Source organism: Vombatus ursinus, unplaced genomic scaffold, assembly GCF_900497805.2.
Source record: "Vombatus ursinus unplaced genomic scaffold, bare-nosed wombat genome assembly UNPS02014806.1, whole genome shotgun sequence".
NCBI classification, from domain to species: domain Eukaryota; kingdom Metazoa; phylum Chordata; class Mammalia; order Diprotodontia; family Vombatidae; genus Vombatus; species Vombatus ursinus.
The window spans coordinates 954268-970418 of NW_020954584.1; the positions used below are offsets into that span (position 1 = coordinate 954268).

The 16151-nt window shown below is 33.7% G+C and overlaps 1 protein-coding gene across 2 annotated transcripts; it reads left to right on the forward strand.

Annotated features, from left to right (window-relative positions):
* The first annotated feature begins 6859 nt into the window (after positions 1–6859).
* On the forward strand, positions 6860–15734 carry LOC114051862 (olfactory receptor 140-like). Of its 2 annotated transcripts, none has more exons than XM_027874253.1 (2): positions 6860–6873; positions 11331–12246. In XM_027874253.1, the coding sequence occupies exons 1-2, from the start codon at positions 6860–6862 to the stop codon at positions 12244–12246; spliced, it is 930 nt and encodes a 309-aa protein (XP_027730054.1). The 2 variants fall into 2 exon arrangements, with proteins under 2 accessions (XP_027730054.1, XP_027730053.1); XM_027874252.1 differs by lacking the exon at positions 6860–6873 and adding an exon at positions 15697–15734 and having other exon boundaries at positions 11320–12217.
* The last annotated feature ends 417 nt before the right edge of the window (positions 15735–16151 follow it).

The window sequence follows — 16151 nt, forward strand, 5'->3', positions numbered from 1 at the left end:
ATACAGGGTAAAGGTAAAAGGCTGGAGCAAAATATATTATGCTTCAGCTGAAGTAAAAAAAGCAGGGGTAGCAATCCTGATCTCAGCTGATCTCAGACAAAGTAAAAAGAAAAATAGATCTTGTCAAAAGAGATAAGGAAGGAAACGACATCCTGCTTAAAGTCACTATAGACAATGATGTAATATCATTACTAAACATATATGCACCAAAACACCAAAACATATAGCATCCAAATTCTTAGAGAAGTTCAGGGAGTTACAGGAAGAAATAGACAGCAAAACTATACTACTGGGGGACCTCAATGGCCCCCTCTCTGAAATAGATAAATCTAAATACAAAATAAACAAGAAAGAAGTTAAGGAGATGAATAGAACATTAGAAAAGTTAGGTATGATAGACATCTGGAGAAAATTGAATGGAAATAGAAATGAATATACTTTTTTTCTCAGTGGTACATGGAACATACACAAAAATTGACCATGTATAGGGCATAAAAACCTCACAATCCAATGCAGAATGGCAGAAATATTAAATGTATCCTTTCCAGATCATGATGCAATGAAAATTATATGTAATAAAGGGCCATGGAAAGATGGGCTAAAAAATAATTGGAAACTAAATAATCTAATCCTAAAAAATGATTGGATCAAACAACAAATCACAGAAACAATCAATAATTTCATTCAAGAGAATGACAATAATGAGACAACATACCAAAACTTATGGGATGCAGCAAAAGCAGTTCTTAGGGGAAACTTTATATCTCTAAATGCTTACATAAATAAAATAGAAAAAGAGAAGATCAATGAATTGGGCATACAACTAAAAAAAAACTAGAAAATGAACAAATTAAAAATCCTCAATTAAACACCAAATTAGAAATATTGAAAACCAAAGAAAAAAATTAATTAAATTGAAATTAAGAAAACTATTGAACTAATAAATAAAACTAAGAGCTGCTTTTATGAAAAGACCAATAAAATAGATAAAGCTTTGGTTAATTTAATTAAAAAAGAAAGAAGAAAACCAAATTACTAGTATCAAGAATGAAAAGGGTGAAGCTACCACCAAGGAAGAGAAAATTAAAACAATAACTAGGAACTATTTTGCCCAACTGTATGCCAACAAATTTGACTATCTTAGTGAAATGGATACGTATTTCCAAAAATATAAATTGCCCAGATTAACAGAAGAGGTAGTAAAATACTTAAATAACCTCATCTCAGAAAAAGTAATTGAACAAGCCATTGATGAACTCCTCAGGAAAAAACCTCCAGGGCCAGATGGATTTACCTGTTAATTCTATCAAACATTTAAAGAACAATTAATTCCAATACTATATTGACTATTTAGAAAAATAGGTGACGAAGGAGTCTTACCAATTTTTTTATGATACAAATATGGTGCTGATACCTAAACCAGGAAGAGTCAAAACAGAGAAAGAAAATTATAAACCAATTTCTCTAATGAATATAGATGCAAAAATTTTAAATAAAATATTAGCAAAGAGATTATAGCATCTTATCAGAAAAATAATACACTATGACTAGATAGGATTTATATCAGGAATGCAGGGCTGGTTCAATATTAGGAAAACAATCAGCATAATTGATCATATCAACACCAAACTAACAGAAATCACATGATCATCTCAACAGATGCAGAAAAAGCTTTTGACAAAATACAACACATATTCCTATTAAAAACACTAGAAAGCATAGGTATAAATGGAGTATTCCTTAAAATAATAAACAGCATCTATCTAAAACCTTCAACAAGAATTATATGTAATGGTGACAAGCTAGAAACTTTTCCAATAAGATTAGGAGTGAAACAAGAATGTCCATTATCACCATTGTTGTTCAATATCATACTGAACACATTAGCTTTAGCAATAAGAGAAGAAAAAAAATTGAAGGTATTAGAATTGGCAAAGAAGAAACAAAGCTATCACTCTTTGCAGATGACATGATGATATACTTAGAGGATCCTAGAGAATCAAGTAAAAATCTATTTGAAATAATAAACAACTTTAGCAAAGTTGCAGGCTCAAAAATAAGCCCACATAAATAATAGGCATTTCTATATAATACCAACATCAAGAGGTAGAGAAATTTCATTTAAACTTACTGTAGACGTTATAAAATATTTAAGAGTCTGCCTCCCGAAACAAACCCAGGTACTCTATGAACACAATTAAAAAATACTTTTCACACAAATAAAGTCAGATCTAAATAATTGGAAAAACATCAGTTGCTCACGGGTAGGCCGAGCTAATATAAGAAAAATGACAATTCTACCTAAGCTAATTTACTTATTCAGTGCCATACCAATGAAACTACCAAAACTTATTTTTCAGAGTTAGAAAAAAATAATAACAAGATTCATCTGGAAGAACAAAAGGTCTAGAATCTCAAGGGAACTAATGAAAAGAAATGCAGGGGAAGGTGGCCTAGTTATTCCAGATCTTAAATTGTATTATAAAGCAGCAATCATCAAAACTGCTTGGTACTGGCTAAGAAATTGAGTGGTGGATCAGGGGAATAGGTTAACTATGCAAGACACAGTAGTCAATGACTATAGTAATCTATTATTTGATAAACCCAAAGACCCCAGCTTCTAGTATAAGATCCCACTCCTTGAAAAAAAACTGCTGGGAAAAGAATATGGCAGAAACTAGGCATAGATCAAAATCTCACACCATATACCAAAATAAAGTCAAAATGGGTTCATGATTTAGATATGAAGGCTGATACTATAAGCAAACTGGGAGAGCAAGGTATAGTTTACCTGTCAGATCTATGGAGAACAGAAGAATTCATGACCAAACAGGAGATAGAGAACATTATGAAAAGCAAAATAGATAATTTTGATTACATTAAATTGAAAAGTTTTTGCAGAAACAAAGCCAATGCAACTAAGATTAGAAGGAAGGTAGAAAATTGGGAAAGAATTTTTTACAATCAGTCTCTCTGATAAGGGCCTCATTTCTAAAACATATAGAGAATTAAGTCAAATCTATAAGAATACAAGTCATTCCCCAACTTATAAATGGTCAAAGGATATGAACAGGCAGTTCTCAGATGAAGAAATTAAAGCCATTTATAGTCATATAAAAAATGCTCTAAATCACTATTGATTAGAGAAATGCAAATCAAAACAACTCTGAGGTACCACATGATAACTATCAGATTGGCCAACATGATAAAACAGGAAAATGATAAATGTTGGAGAAGATGTGGGAAAATTGGAATACTAATGCATTGTTGGTGGAGTTGTGAAATGATCCAAGCATTTTGGAGAGCAATTTGGAACTATGTCCAAAGGGCTATCAAAATGCACATACTCTTTGACCCAGCAATAGCATTTCTAGGGCTATATCCCAAAGAGATCATACAAATGGGAAAAGGACCCACATGTGCAAAAATATTCATAGCAGCTCTTTTTGTGGTGGCAAAGAATTGGAAATTGAGAGGATGCCCATCAATTGGGGAATAGCTGAGCAAGTTGTGATATATGAATGTTATGTAATACTATTGTGCTATAAGAAATGATGAACAGGTTGACTTCAGAAAAACCTGGAAAGACTTGTATGGTCTGATGTTGAGTGAAGTGAGCAGAACCATGAGAACATTGTATACAATAGCAGCCACATTGTGCAATGACTAATATTGATAAACTTAACTCTTCCCAGCAATACAAGGATCTAAGACATCTCCAAAGGCCTCATGATGGCAAATGCTATTCACATCCAAAGAAAGAACTATGGAATTTGAATTTCTAGGTTTTTTTTTTCTTCTGTTAAGTTTTGTTTCCTCTTTCTGGTGGTTCCTTCTATTGGTTCTAATTTTTATTTACATCACTAATGTGAAAATGTTTAATAGGAATATATATGTATAGCCTACATCAGATTGTGCACTGTCTTGGGGAGGGTGGTGGGGAGGAAGAGGGAGAAAAATTTTAAACTCATGACCATATGTAAGTGATTGTTAATAAATCTAAATAAACTAATAAAAAAAGAAAAAAGAAAGAAAGTGAGTGATAGTTTGACTACATTTGGGCACAAATATTTTCTGTATTTTAGTTGCATGAGTGAAAAAAGAAAATTTTACATATAAAGCTATTTTTAATGTTAATGATCTTTTTAGCCTGAGTCATTCTACTGGGAATACTGAGGTCCTTTTATAGGAAATAATATGAGTTTTACATTGTAGTTACCAGGGTGATCAGCTAGAGACCTCTGTGGGAGGTCTCACCAAACATTTATCCAGGTCCTAATGTCTGGAGGGTCATTTTGTCATTAGGGAAAAATTCTAGTTTATTTCCCATAGTTTACTTTGTTATTTTAATCAAAATAGCTCTTTCTACAAGAAAATATAAATAATACTATTTCTATTATGGTTGTATGAGTGGAGAAGCTTAGCCTATTGGCAGTTGAGCAGCCTACAGATACATAACTAACTAATGACAGAGCAAGAACTATAATCAAAGCCTCCTGTTTCCTTGTCCTTGAGGCCTATTCATTGAATGGGTGTTTTCTCACTCAAAGTGAGAACCTGAAAAGCCCTTAGTTTAAAAAGGCCAGTATCTCCCATTACATCTTGAGCCTTCTCCAGTCATCCTGATGAATATCTGGCCACTGGACCCAGATGGCTCTGGAGGAGAAAGTGAGTCTGGTGACCTTGCACAGCCCTCCCTCACTCAAATCAAAGTCAATTGCAAGAGTGCTTATCTTGAAGGAACATGATTAGAAACTCTTTCTACAGTTGACTCAGCACAGTATAAAATTGTTAACCTTGAAACCAAGTGAAAATTTTCTAAAATATTTTACCAACATAATGCAAATGGTTCCGGATCATCATCATAATGAAGATAGGTAGTTACCTGGAGATCTGAGGTGGTGATGAAATTTTTAAAAATCCTTAGATTTTTAAAAATTACTATTAATGTGTCATTGTATGTGAAACAGAAATTATTTTTCTAAAAGTACTGTGTGAAAAATAGTGATGAAAGATAGTTGGAGCTTACCACTTGAAGGAGTCTCATCATTTAATAGAAGAATCAATCTTTGCCAAATGTTTGAGATTGGAATAGAGAAAAAGGAAGGCTTTGATGAGCCTCTAGAAATATATTCCTTAGCTATTTAAAACAATGCACATTCATTCCTTTCCTTCTCTGTGTATGAAATTATACTAGGTATTGGGAATAGAATATAATAAACCAAATAATACCTGACCTCAAAAAGCTCATATTCCATTTGGAAGACAAATTAATTAAGACAATTAAAAGATTAGTAGATACAAAATATATACAAAAAATGCAAAGAAATACAGAGATTTCTAGAGAGAAAGACTTCCAAAAACTTGAGGAGAGATGTCACAAGTCCTAAAGAAAGGAGTATTTAATGTATGATTTGATGGAAGCCATGTATTTTATGAAACAAAACATGAGAAGGGGATGCTTTCCCACCATATGGAACTTCTTGGCCAAAGGTTTGAAGCATAGTTATGGAAAGTTATTTATAGGAAATAACTAGTATACTTTTTTTTAACCAGAAGGGCAAGTATATTAAGGATAATAAGGCTAAATAAGTGTAATAAAGTATATTGGAAACACAGTAAGGATGGCTTCAAATATCAAACAAAATAATAGAATTTTGTTGTTGTTATTTTTGTTTTTACTGTGTTGTGCTATATTTTTTCTGTATCAGTAATATAGTGCCCCTGAAGATTTTTGAGTGGTGGGTGGCATAGTCATCTGTGATTTAGTGATATCAACTTGTAGCTATATGAGAATGGAGTGGGAAGTGAAGATACAAAAAGTATAGATTAACTAGAAGTTTACTCCTATAGAGTTAGAAAAGGATGAGGATCTAAATTTGGTTATATGTTGTAAGAATGAAAAGATAGAGGAAAAGTAAAAGACGTATTGTGGAGTTAGACATAATAGTCTGATGGCTGTTTTGATAATATCGGTGAAGGACAAGAAAGGGTAAAAAAAAAGATTCTAAGAATATTACTCTTTAGTACAGGAGGGAAGGTGGTACCCTCAACAAAATAGCAGTTTTAATAAGGATAAATAAGGGGAAAATATGAATTCTACTTTTAGTATGTTGAATTTGAAATGCCTATAGCACTTCATATTAGAGATATACAGTTGGAATTTGGTAGTGAAGGATTGAAGTTCAAAGGAGAAAATAAACTTGGTTGTACTTATTTGGGATAATTAAACTCATGAGGACTGATGAAATCATCATGAGAGTTTTTAGAGAAAGGAGATAAACAGGCCCAAGATAGAGCATTTCCATAATGTGCAGAGCAAGAATGTGTGAAGAGAACCAAGAAAGATCAATGCCACAGAAGTCCAGGCAGTAGAGTGGCTAAGTAGAAATGGTGATAAAACATACTAAAAGTTTAACAATAAATTAGAATGAGAATGGAGAAAAAAATCAGAGTTAGAAGTTAAAATCTTTTGATAACATTTAAGAGTTGAATTTTAGTTAACTGATGGAGTCAATAACTGTTTTACAGAATAGTGGATGGTGACAGGGGGGTAAACCCACTCTGACAAGCCTTCTTAGGAGTTTAGCTATGCAAAGAGAGCTATAGTGAAATAATTTGAGTGAATTAAGACTTCAAGTGCCATTTTTTTTAATGTCTTGAAGTCTTGAACATAATATGTCAGTGAAGAAAATTAACTCTAAGGATAAACTGGAGATAATAGGAAATGAAAGAATGATCAAGGCAGCAAGCTTTCAGAGGAAAGGGGAGAGGGTATCATCAAGAGATTAAGTAAAAGGGTTAACTTTGGAAAAGGGAAGAAATACCTCTTGATCAGGGATTAAAGAAAAGGAGGAAAATGGGGAAGGGATGGCTAAAAGGGAGTTTAATGTCTTAAAAAGGAGAGAAAGGGGATGATTGAACCCTTTCAGATCATAAGAATTTGAAAAATTATAGTTCTGATTCTTTCTTAGAGGGAGAATTTTTGGTTTCTTGAGGACAAGTTTATGTCTAACAGCTTATTAGATGTGTATTTGTGGTGGTGGTGGTAGTAGAATCTTCTTGCGCAGTATATCTGAACCTACTTTTTCAACTTTCTCATCATTTGGCAGAGAAGGTAGGCAAAGGGTGAAGAGAGTAAGCTCATGATTCCTATATGCAGATAAATAAAATTTCCTGGGGGTATTTTTAATGAAATGCAAGAATGTACCTATCCACTACATATACATATACATATACATACACACATATATGTATATGCATCTGTCTATATATGTATATGTTTATATATGTATATGTGTGTGTATACACACACACAGAGTTACATATATATATATATATATATATATGTAACTAAGTTCTGTAACTTTTCATTTAAGATATCTGGGAGTTTACATGGGCAGCACGTACATCCACATCATTTGGGAATCTACTTTAGAGCTTTCTATTATTCTCACCACTGGAGGGAAAAAAATAACAACAATATAGTAATTTGCTCTCTTGGCATTGAAGTCCTTTTTAATCAAGCTCTCCTTCTCCATGGGGCTTTCTCCAAGGATAAAAAGGTGGGACAAATTCTAATATAACTCCCATGTTTAGGTATTTTCTTTGGAAGGTCCATTAAAACACTCATATTAGAATAATGAATTGCAAAGTAAAATCAAAGTCTTCCATTAAGGATGGAAAAACCTGGAATAAATGACATAAGTTTCTTCAACACAATAAGTATTCTTTTTTTTTAAGCCTTTTTATATATTTGCTTGTTTATATTTACCAACACATTACCAAAAGTGTTTTTTGGTCAGCATTTTTGCACTAGCAGCTGAGGTATGTTCACTCCCTCATTTCTATACTCCCTCTGTATTCTCTCATGTGAAGATTATTATCCTTCTCAGGCCCAAGGGGAAAATCTGCTGTTGACTCTCCTATACTTTTCAAATAAAAGAATGTTAGAATAGGAAGGGAGATTATATGCACATTGTAGACATAATAGTTGGTTGATGAATTACAATGAATGGTGTTAAAGCATTAAATACAAATAGATCTTGTTTTTATGACTATTTTTGAATCTTTCTTTTCAATGGGCACAGGTCTTTTTTTCTAACATGTTTGAATGAGGAGATCTCATTGACAAGGCAATATGATGGTGCCTCAGAGTCTTTTTGGTATTACTATGTAAATATTATCAGAATAATCAAATATAGAATTCTATTAAGCTCAGTTTTCTCATGTACATGCAAACTTGCAAGGAATGTGACCTTCTACAACTCTGTGAAAGGCTGAGAAGTCTTGTAGCAGGAAAACAACAACCACAACAACAAATGTACTTAGAGCCAGAAAACTTAGCGTTAATCCCTGGCCCTGTCACTTCTTAACTGTTTTCTCAAAAAATTCCTTACCATAATACAGAACTAAAAAATGCATAATGAGATATAAAGTATCTCCTCTACAAGTAAAGTGTATAAAGTATCTAGTTCAATGAATAAACTGACATTCAGAGAACTTAAGGTATTTGCCTATAGCCACATGGGACAGTTAGGTGGTACACTGAATAGTCAGGCCTGGAATTAGGAAGATCATATTCCTGAGTTCCAATGTGGCCTCAGACACTTACTAGCTGTGTGACCTTGGTCAAGTTATTTAAAACTGTTTGGCTCACTTTCCTCATCTATAAAATGAGCTGGAGAAGGAAATGACAAACTACTCTGGTATCTTTGCCAAGAAAATCCTAAATAGGATCACAAAGAGTCAGACAAATCTGAAATGACTGAATAACAATAATGCACATGAAAGACATTAAAAAAGCTATGATCTGAGTTCAAAACCAGGACTTTTCTTTCATTATACACAGAATCACAGAATTTATTAGTTGTAGGTCAGCCCCTGGGCCCATCTAGTACAGCCTACATATAACCTACACTTACAGGAATTTCTATTATGATACACTAATCAAGTGATTACCCAGTGAGCCACAATTCTGTCTTTGATGTCTCACCACAGGTGAAATTATTTAATCTGTTAGAGGCTCAGCTTTCTCATCTCTATAATGGGGATAATAATATTTCCATTACCTACACGCAGGGTCACCAAATGTCTATTTAGTGTGTAGCAAAATTTAAAGTAGTATAAAATATGATATATTCCATGATGTAGTTGACTAGAATTGATCCCTAAATTACCATAAAATCTCAATCTATGGTACTATTATAAGTAGATTGATTGTATTTTTCAAAGTTACTCAGTTACTTTGTTACATAGCCATGACTTGTGAGGAAATAGCATGGATTTACACATACTTTAAGTTAATTCTGTGAAAAGGTGTATCTAAGTGGCAATTGATAGTTTCTGTCTTGTGATTCACTGTCTATGTCTACACACGAGAACTAAATTAAATGAATCTAATATTTTATAATAAACATTATTTATTTAATTTTACCTGCATTTATAACATCTCTCCCACAACCCACTATTTTAAATAAATAAATAAATAGACCAGTAAATAAAGTAGCAAATAAACAAAACTTACCACAAATATGTATAACATACCAAAACAAATTCCCAACTTAGCCATTTCTCAAAATACATGACTCTCTCTTTAGAAGTTTAAATTCATGACTTCTCTGGCATGTGGCATGTTTCATCTTCAGCCTTCTGGACTCATGTTTTATCATTGCCTTGATCAGAATCCTGAAGAATTTCAAAGTATTTTTTTTCCTCTACAACATATACATTTTATAATTGTATACATTTTTCCTCTTTCTGTTCACTTTACATCACTTAAGAGAGGTTCTTCCAATTTTCTTTGAAACTATCAATTTCATCATTTCTTATGACACCGTAATAGCCCTTTAAATGTATAAATTGTTAGCCTTCCTCAATAGGAGGGCATCCCTTTAGTTTCCTTTTTTTTAATTACAAAGAGTTACCACAAATGTTTTTGTACAGATAGTTGTTTTCAACAGTTCTTTGATGTATTTGAAGTATAAGCCTAATATTAGCAGAGCTAGGTACATGGAAGTTTGAACAGTTAAGTAACTTTGAGGTATAATTCAAAATTTCTTTCCAGAATGGTTGAATAAACTGAATTTTTCAATTTACTATTAAATTTTTAAAAAGCTTGCTACTGAAGCAACCTATCACTACAACCAACTGATCTAATCCAAATTTTAGTGATGCTTAATTGTTTGGTAGAATTTACAGAAGCACAAAAGGTCATATTTCATAATGAGGAATAAATAATAAGCCCCTTCATATCCATGTGTATTTTTATTTCATCTCACGATCGCTGTTGACAAGACTGGAACATAAGTGAATTTGTAGGTAGTCTTTTTAATCCTGTACCTAATAGATCCCCAGTCTATAAATAGAAATCACAGAAAAATATGAGATAAATTAAATTTACTTAGAAGTGAGAATGCTGCATAAGCATCTGTTGTAAAATACCTCAGCATAGCTATGCCCATTTCATCAAAATATAGTTAAATAAGATTATTTATAAATTTCATTTCTAGAAAATGAATCATATTTTCTGATTGGCTTCTATTATAGAATAGGACACATTATTCCCATAAGTCAGAAGCAGTTTTTTAGAGTGAATTATATACTTTTAATTGATAAAAATTATACTCCACTCCCCCCAGGGAAGCTAGGTGGTAAAATGGATAGGGCACTAACTCTGGAGTCAGGAGGACTGGAGTTCAAATCTGACCTCAGACACCTGACACTTATTAGCTTGGTGACCCAGGCAAGTAACAACTCTGATTGCCTCACAAAATACGTATATGCACACATACATACATACATACATACACACATACACACATATATACATATATATATATGTGTATACATGAGTGTATACACAGACATTCACACCCCACCTCCTTGTCATGTCATAATATTGACAAAACAATCCATTTCCTCTCCAAGCCTTTGCATAGTCAGCTGCTAGATCCTTCTGCATAAAATTATCTTGTATTTGTTATTTAAATAGTTTGTATATACTTATATGTTGTCTCTTCCTATGGAATGTAATTTTTTTTCAGGGCAGATAATATTTTATGCATCTTTGTGTCCCCAATATCAAGCATATAGTTGTTTAATAGATGCTCATTGAAGGACTGATTTTGAAGAATTGATGTGAAGTAGACACTATAATATATGTCTTTTTGATTGTTTCATAGGTATACTATGAAAAGGAATCTCCCAGTACAGTCAGAATGTTTGAAATCATCAGAAAGTGGCTACATTTAGACACATCTGTATGTCCATAAGATAACTGGAATTTACACCTGAATTCAAAGTCTCTGTAAAGGTCAGATGGCAAATAGGAATGTGACTGAATTTGTTCTATTGGGTCTTATGAGGAATCCTGAGATGCAGAAAGTCATATTTGCTATATTTTTAATCACTTATATTATCACCATCATGAGTAATATGCTCATTGTGATCACTATTGCCTCCAGTCAGACTCTGGTCTCGCCAATGTACTTCTTTCTAGCATTCTTGTCTCTGATAGATGCTTTCTACCCATCATCAATGGTCCCCAAAATGCTTGTGGATTTGCTCCGTGAGAAGAAAACCATCTCCTTCAATGCATGCATGACCCAGCTTTTTCTAGAGCATTTTCTTGGGACTTCTGAGATTGTTCTCCTCATAATAATGGCCTTTGACAGGTATGTGGCCATCTGCAGACCTCTGCACTACATGACAATAATGAACCACCGTCTTTGCTGTTGCCTTGTTGGATTGGCTTGGACAGTGGGCTTCCTCCATTCACTAGGACAGATTTTCACCATTGTCTGGCTTCCTTTCTGTGGGCCCAATGTTATAGACCACTTTGTGTGTGACATTATTCCCTTGATTCAACTTGCCTGCACAGACACCTTCCTTATTGGTCTGCTTGTTATTGCCAATGCAGGGTTAATTTCAATGATTAGTTTTGTTGTTTTGATGTTCTCCTATGTCATTATCTTGCGTTCCCTGATAAGTCACAGCTCTGCAGGGAGACGCAAGGCTCTGTCTACTTGTAGCTCCCATGTCACTGTAGTGATCTTATTCTTTGTCCCCTGTATGTTCATGTATCTGCGACCAGTAACTACATTCTCCATGGATAAAATTATAACTGTATTTTACACTCTTGTCACCCCAATGTTAAACCCACTTATCTACACAGTAAGGAATGAAGAGGTAAAAAATGCCATGAGGAAATTATGGAGTAGAAAAGTGGCTTCAGATTATAAATGATTCTAGAACTGTATTTTTTTTTATTCACAATATCTTGGAGGGTTTCAAGTTTTCTTTAGAAAAGAAATTCAAACATATTTAAGACCTGAAGTTTCTCCCAAATAGACTGTACATGCATTGTAAACTTTTACCATCATTTTATATGACAAATTCTAGTTCTTATTTTCTGATTGCAAATAGAGCTAAATGGAAACATGATGTACTGGGAAGATTCTGATCCATTAACAAATAGCCACATTTTTTGACATCCTTGCACTATCTAAATGTGTATTATTATTATTTAAATCACATATCTACTCAGTTGTATTTACTTTTTTCCCCCAAATCAGTGGAATAAATCATAAATTTTACTAGATAATAAGCACTGTGCAACAATCTCTCTTTTTTTTTTATTTTACCTTGCAACCTACCTTGAAAATTTCAGTCAACACACATACATACAAAAAAGTTTATTTCATCTTTATATTGGATGGTGCTAGGTAAATTACTGGATGCTTAGGGCTGTAGATAATTTTATTTCTGGTCTACTCTCCCAAAATTCAGGAGAGTTATGGATGTAAAAATGCCAAGTATGACTCCAAGATAATGAAAATGATCTGAGAGGACACAACATTGCTAATGTTTCAACCTAAAATTTGTAAAACATTTTCCCTCCCTATGGGACATAGGTCCCATTTGGTAGTCTGGTGACTTATAGTCCCTTTTCTCTGAGTAATATTTAATGCATACCTACACAATTTAAGGAAACAATTAGACTTAGACATTGTTGAAAATAGGTAATCATTTTTTTTTTCCTTTCCAAGATCTCATCCCCCTAGAAATCTAGCCACAAACCCTATTAGGAGGGTATGAATCCCAGATTAAGAACATGGCTGGACTTCTTTGTGAAATTACTTCAGAGCATGTGAATTATTCTTTTTGACAACCTCAAAGATTTTTTTAATCTATATCTCTTAAGAGATGCCTCTACGTGTGTGTGTGTGTGTTTGTGTGTCCCCACCCTTCTAGTGACTAGGTCAAGAGAAAATGAGAATGTCTTTCTTCTGAACTGAGTTTTCCTCAATACAAAGTTCACAAATCACAACTCCTGTGACCTCTGTGGTTGGGGAGGGAAATCTGATGAGTTTCAGTTTGATACTTCTGGAATTCTGAATCTCTCTGAAACATTTTCCTAACTTAGTAAGCCAAGAGGTAAAAGATTATAAATTGACACCTTTTCCTCTGTTGCTCATAACCTGGGACAAAAATCAGTTCCCATGGAGCATACTACAATATCTCAAATAGAACATTGTCTTTATAAACACACACATATCTGTATACTTACATGTGTGCAATGCACAGATATGAAAGTGCATATAAGCAATTATTTGTATATGTATCTGTAAGTATGTGTACTGTGTATGTGCACATGCCAATATATGGACACACACAGTCACTTAAATTTATAAAATCATAGATTTGGAGTTGGGACATTAAAATCACCCGGTCCAAGCTCTTCATTTTGTATAAAAGAGAAATGAATCCAGAGAAACAAAGTGTTTTAGTAAAGGTTACACAACTAATATGTGATGGAGTTAGGATTCCAAGAAATGTTCTTTGAGTCTCTATACAACATCCTTTTCACTGTTATGTACCATTCTCCTTCCTATGTTCACAGTGATACAAAATATGTACAAAGAAACAGATTCATACTTGGTGAAAGTTAACACATTCTGAGAAATTAAGTGCCAACATAGACTGTATTACCTCAGGAATGGATAGGTTTCTACTACTTGAAAACAATAAAAGCCTGAACAGACAAAAAGAGCTTATGCTATGGTTCTATTAGATGAGTAATGAAGCCCTGCCTGAAGGAGGTGCATGTTTTCAAAGGTCTTTGAGCTAAAAATAACAATATTGTTATCATCATTATCACCACCATCATCATCATCAGTGGTAATAGTAACAGCAGCTGTAATTTATATACCACTCGAAGGTTTAAAAAAAGACTTTACTTGTTACTCAGTGGAACAAATGAAAATGCCCTTCTGCTATTATTAAAGAAAGGCTCTCTCCCTTTCTTACCAATGCTAAAAATGTAGCAGCTAATCATAGGTTCAATTCAACTATTGATCAGCATGAGAACTTTGACCTACTTTGTTTCAGCCCTGGGTTAGCTTGCCCTTTCTTATGCAACCTGGAGCCCCCTTCCCAAATCCAACTCCTTGATCCCATATTAGACTCCCCATATTGATGTCAGAGTTAGTGTGTACATTCAAACTGTTTTAGGCATATTGCGGGTCAGAATTCCTGAATTCAAGTGATCCACCAGCCTTACCCTCTGAAGTAGCAAGGACTAGGGTGCATATTCTGGCAAAAGTCCTTTTTTTTCTGTTGATTTCATCATCCACAGATTGACACTTTCCCCAATACATCTTCTCTGGTTCCCTTATCTTTTCATTGGATCATATCGATTTCCTTCCTTCCCCACATATAATGGGGATAGTCTGTATAGGCTGATACCTGACCTCACCCCCCCCCAAAAAAAAACAACTGACCCTTGAATATTTTTAGTATACATACTTATTTTAGTAGTCTACTCACTAGTGTTCCCTAACTCTGTACTATATTGTGGGTTATCTTCTTGGAATGGCCAGATCTGTAGTTGAAAATGCCCTATGCCATTCCAACAATAGCATGAGAAAGACTGGGACAATTCAGGTTATCCTAGAAAAGGCCACGTGATTGACTGTTGGAGTTCCCCTTCACTGAGAATTCAGCTTCATCTATGCCAATTTTACATACTATGTGTTGGCTTTTCTTCTTGAGTTTGATTTGACTGTTCTAATTAGAGGTTCCTTTCTTTCCAATCTACCTATCTTATCTACCTATCCTTTTCTTAACTACCAATCCATTAATTCATCTCATGCATTTATGTATTTATTTGTTTATTAGTTTATCTATTCATTCATTTGTTCATACATTAATTCATTTACTTCTTTATCTGTTCATTCATCTATGTTTAATTATCTGTTTATTTATACATTCATCTATTTCTGTCTTTCTTTCCTGGGGGAAAATGAATTGGAGTGAAATGTGAATTAGTGAATTGGAGCTCTCTATGTCATCTAAGGGAGAATGCTATTTACTTTCTTTGTCATCTGAACTTTGAAATCACCAGTGGCATAACCTGAACAGAAATAAATGAATTAATAATGATAATAATCATAATTTCATATATATTCAGATGCATAAATGAGCATGAATTTGGAATTATGTACTAGAAACATGAAATACTTGTTCTAAAATACCTTGATATGGTTGAAGTCATTTCAGTTTTTTTTCTGTGTCAAGCTGTATTTCAGATACTAAGTACTAATCTGTCTTTTCTAGGACTGTGGTAGGTATTGATCACTGGCCTACTTACACTGTCCCAAGCAAATGTGTTGTTTTGATGCCTGAATCCTTCAGAGAAAATTCCCATATCTCCTCACAGAAATCAACTTTAGTGTTTTCAGACTTCTAGATCAAGACCTAGTCTGTATCCTCTGTCAATGAACCATTTATTAACATAGCCTGTGATGCACCACTTCCATACCCATGGTTCCCCTAGAAATGTTAAACTAGACTGGATGGGTATATACTTAAAATCATAGCTCATAAGGCCTTAGCAAAATGTGAAATTTTGGCAACCAGCTTACTTCTGAAGAGGAACAATTAAAACAGTAAATATAATGATAAGATTATCTCACCCCTGAAGAGTATATGTGGCATATTTTCCCACAGGCTACTACCAAGAGGGAGGCAATATATGCATATCACATTCAAGGGGGCCCAAGAGTGATAAGTACATCTGCCCAAGGATCATTCATGTGGGAAGACACATAAGGAAGATGTGGCCAGAGACACTGAATTCAGTGACATGT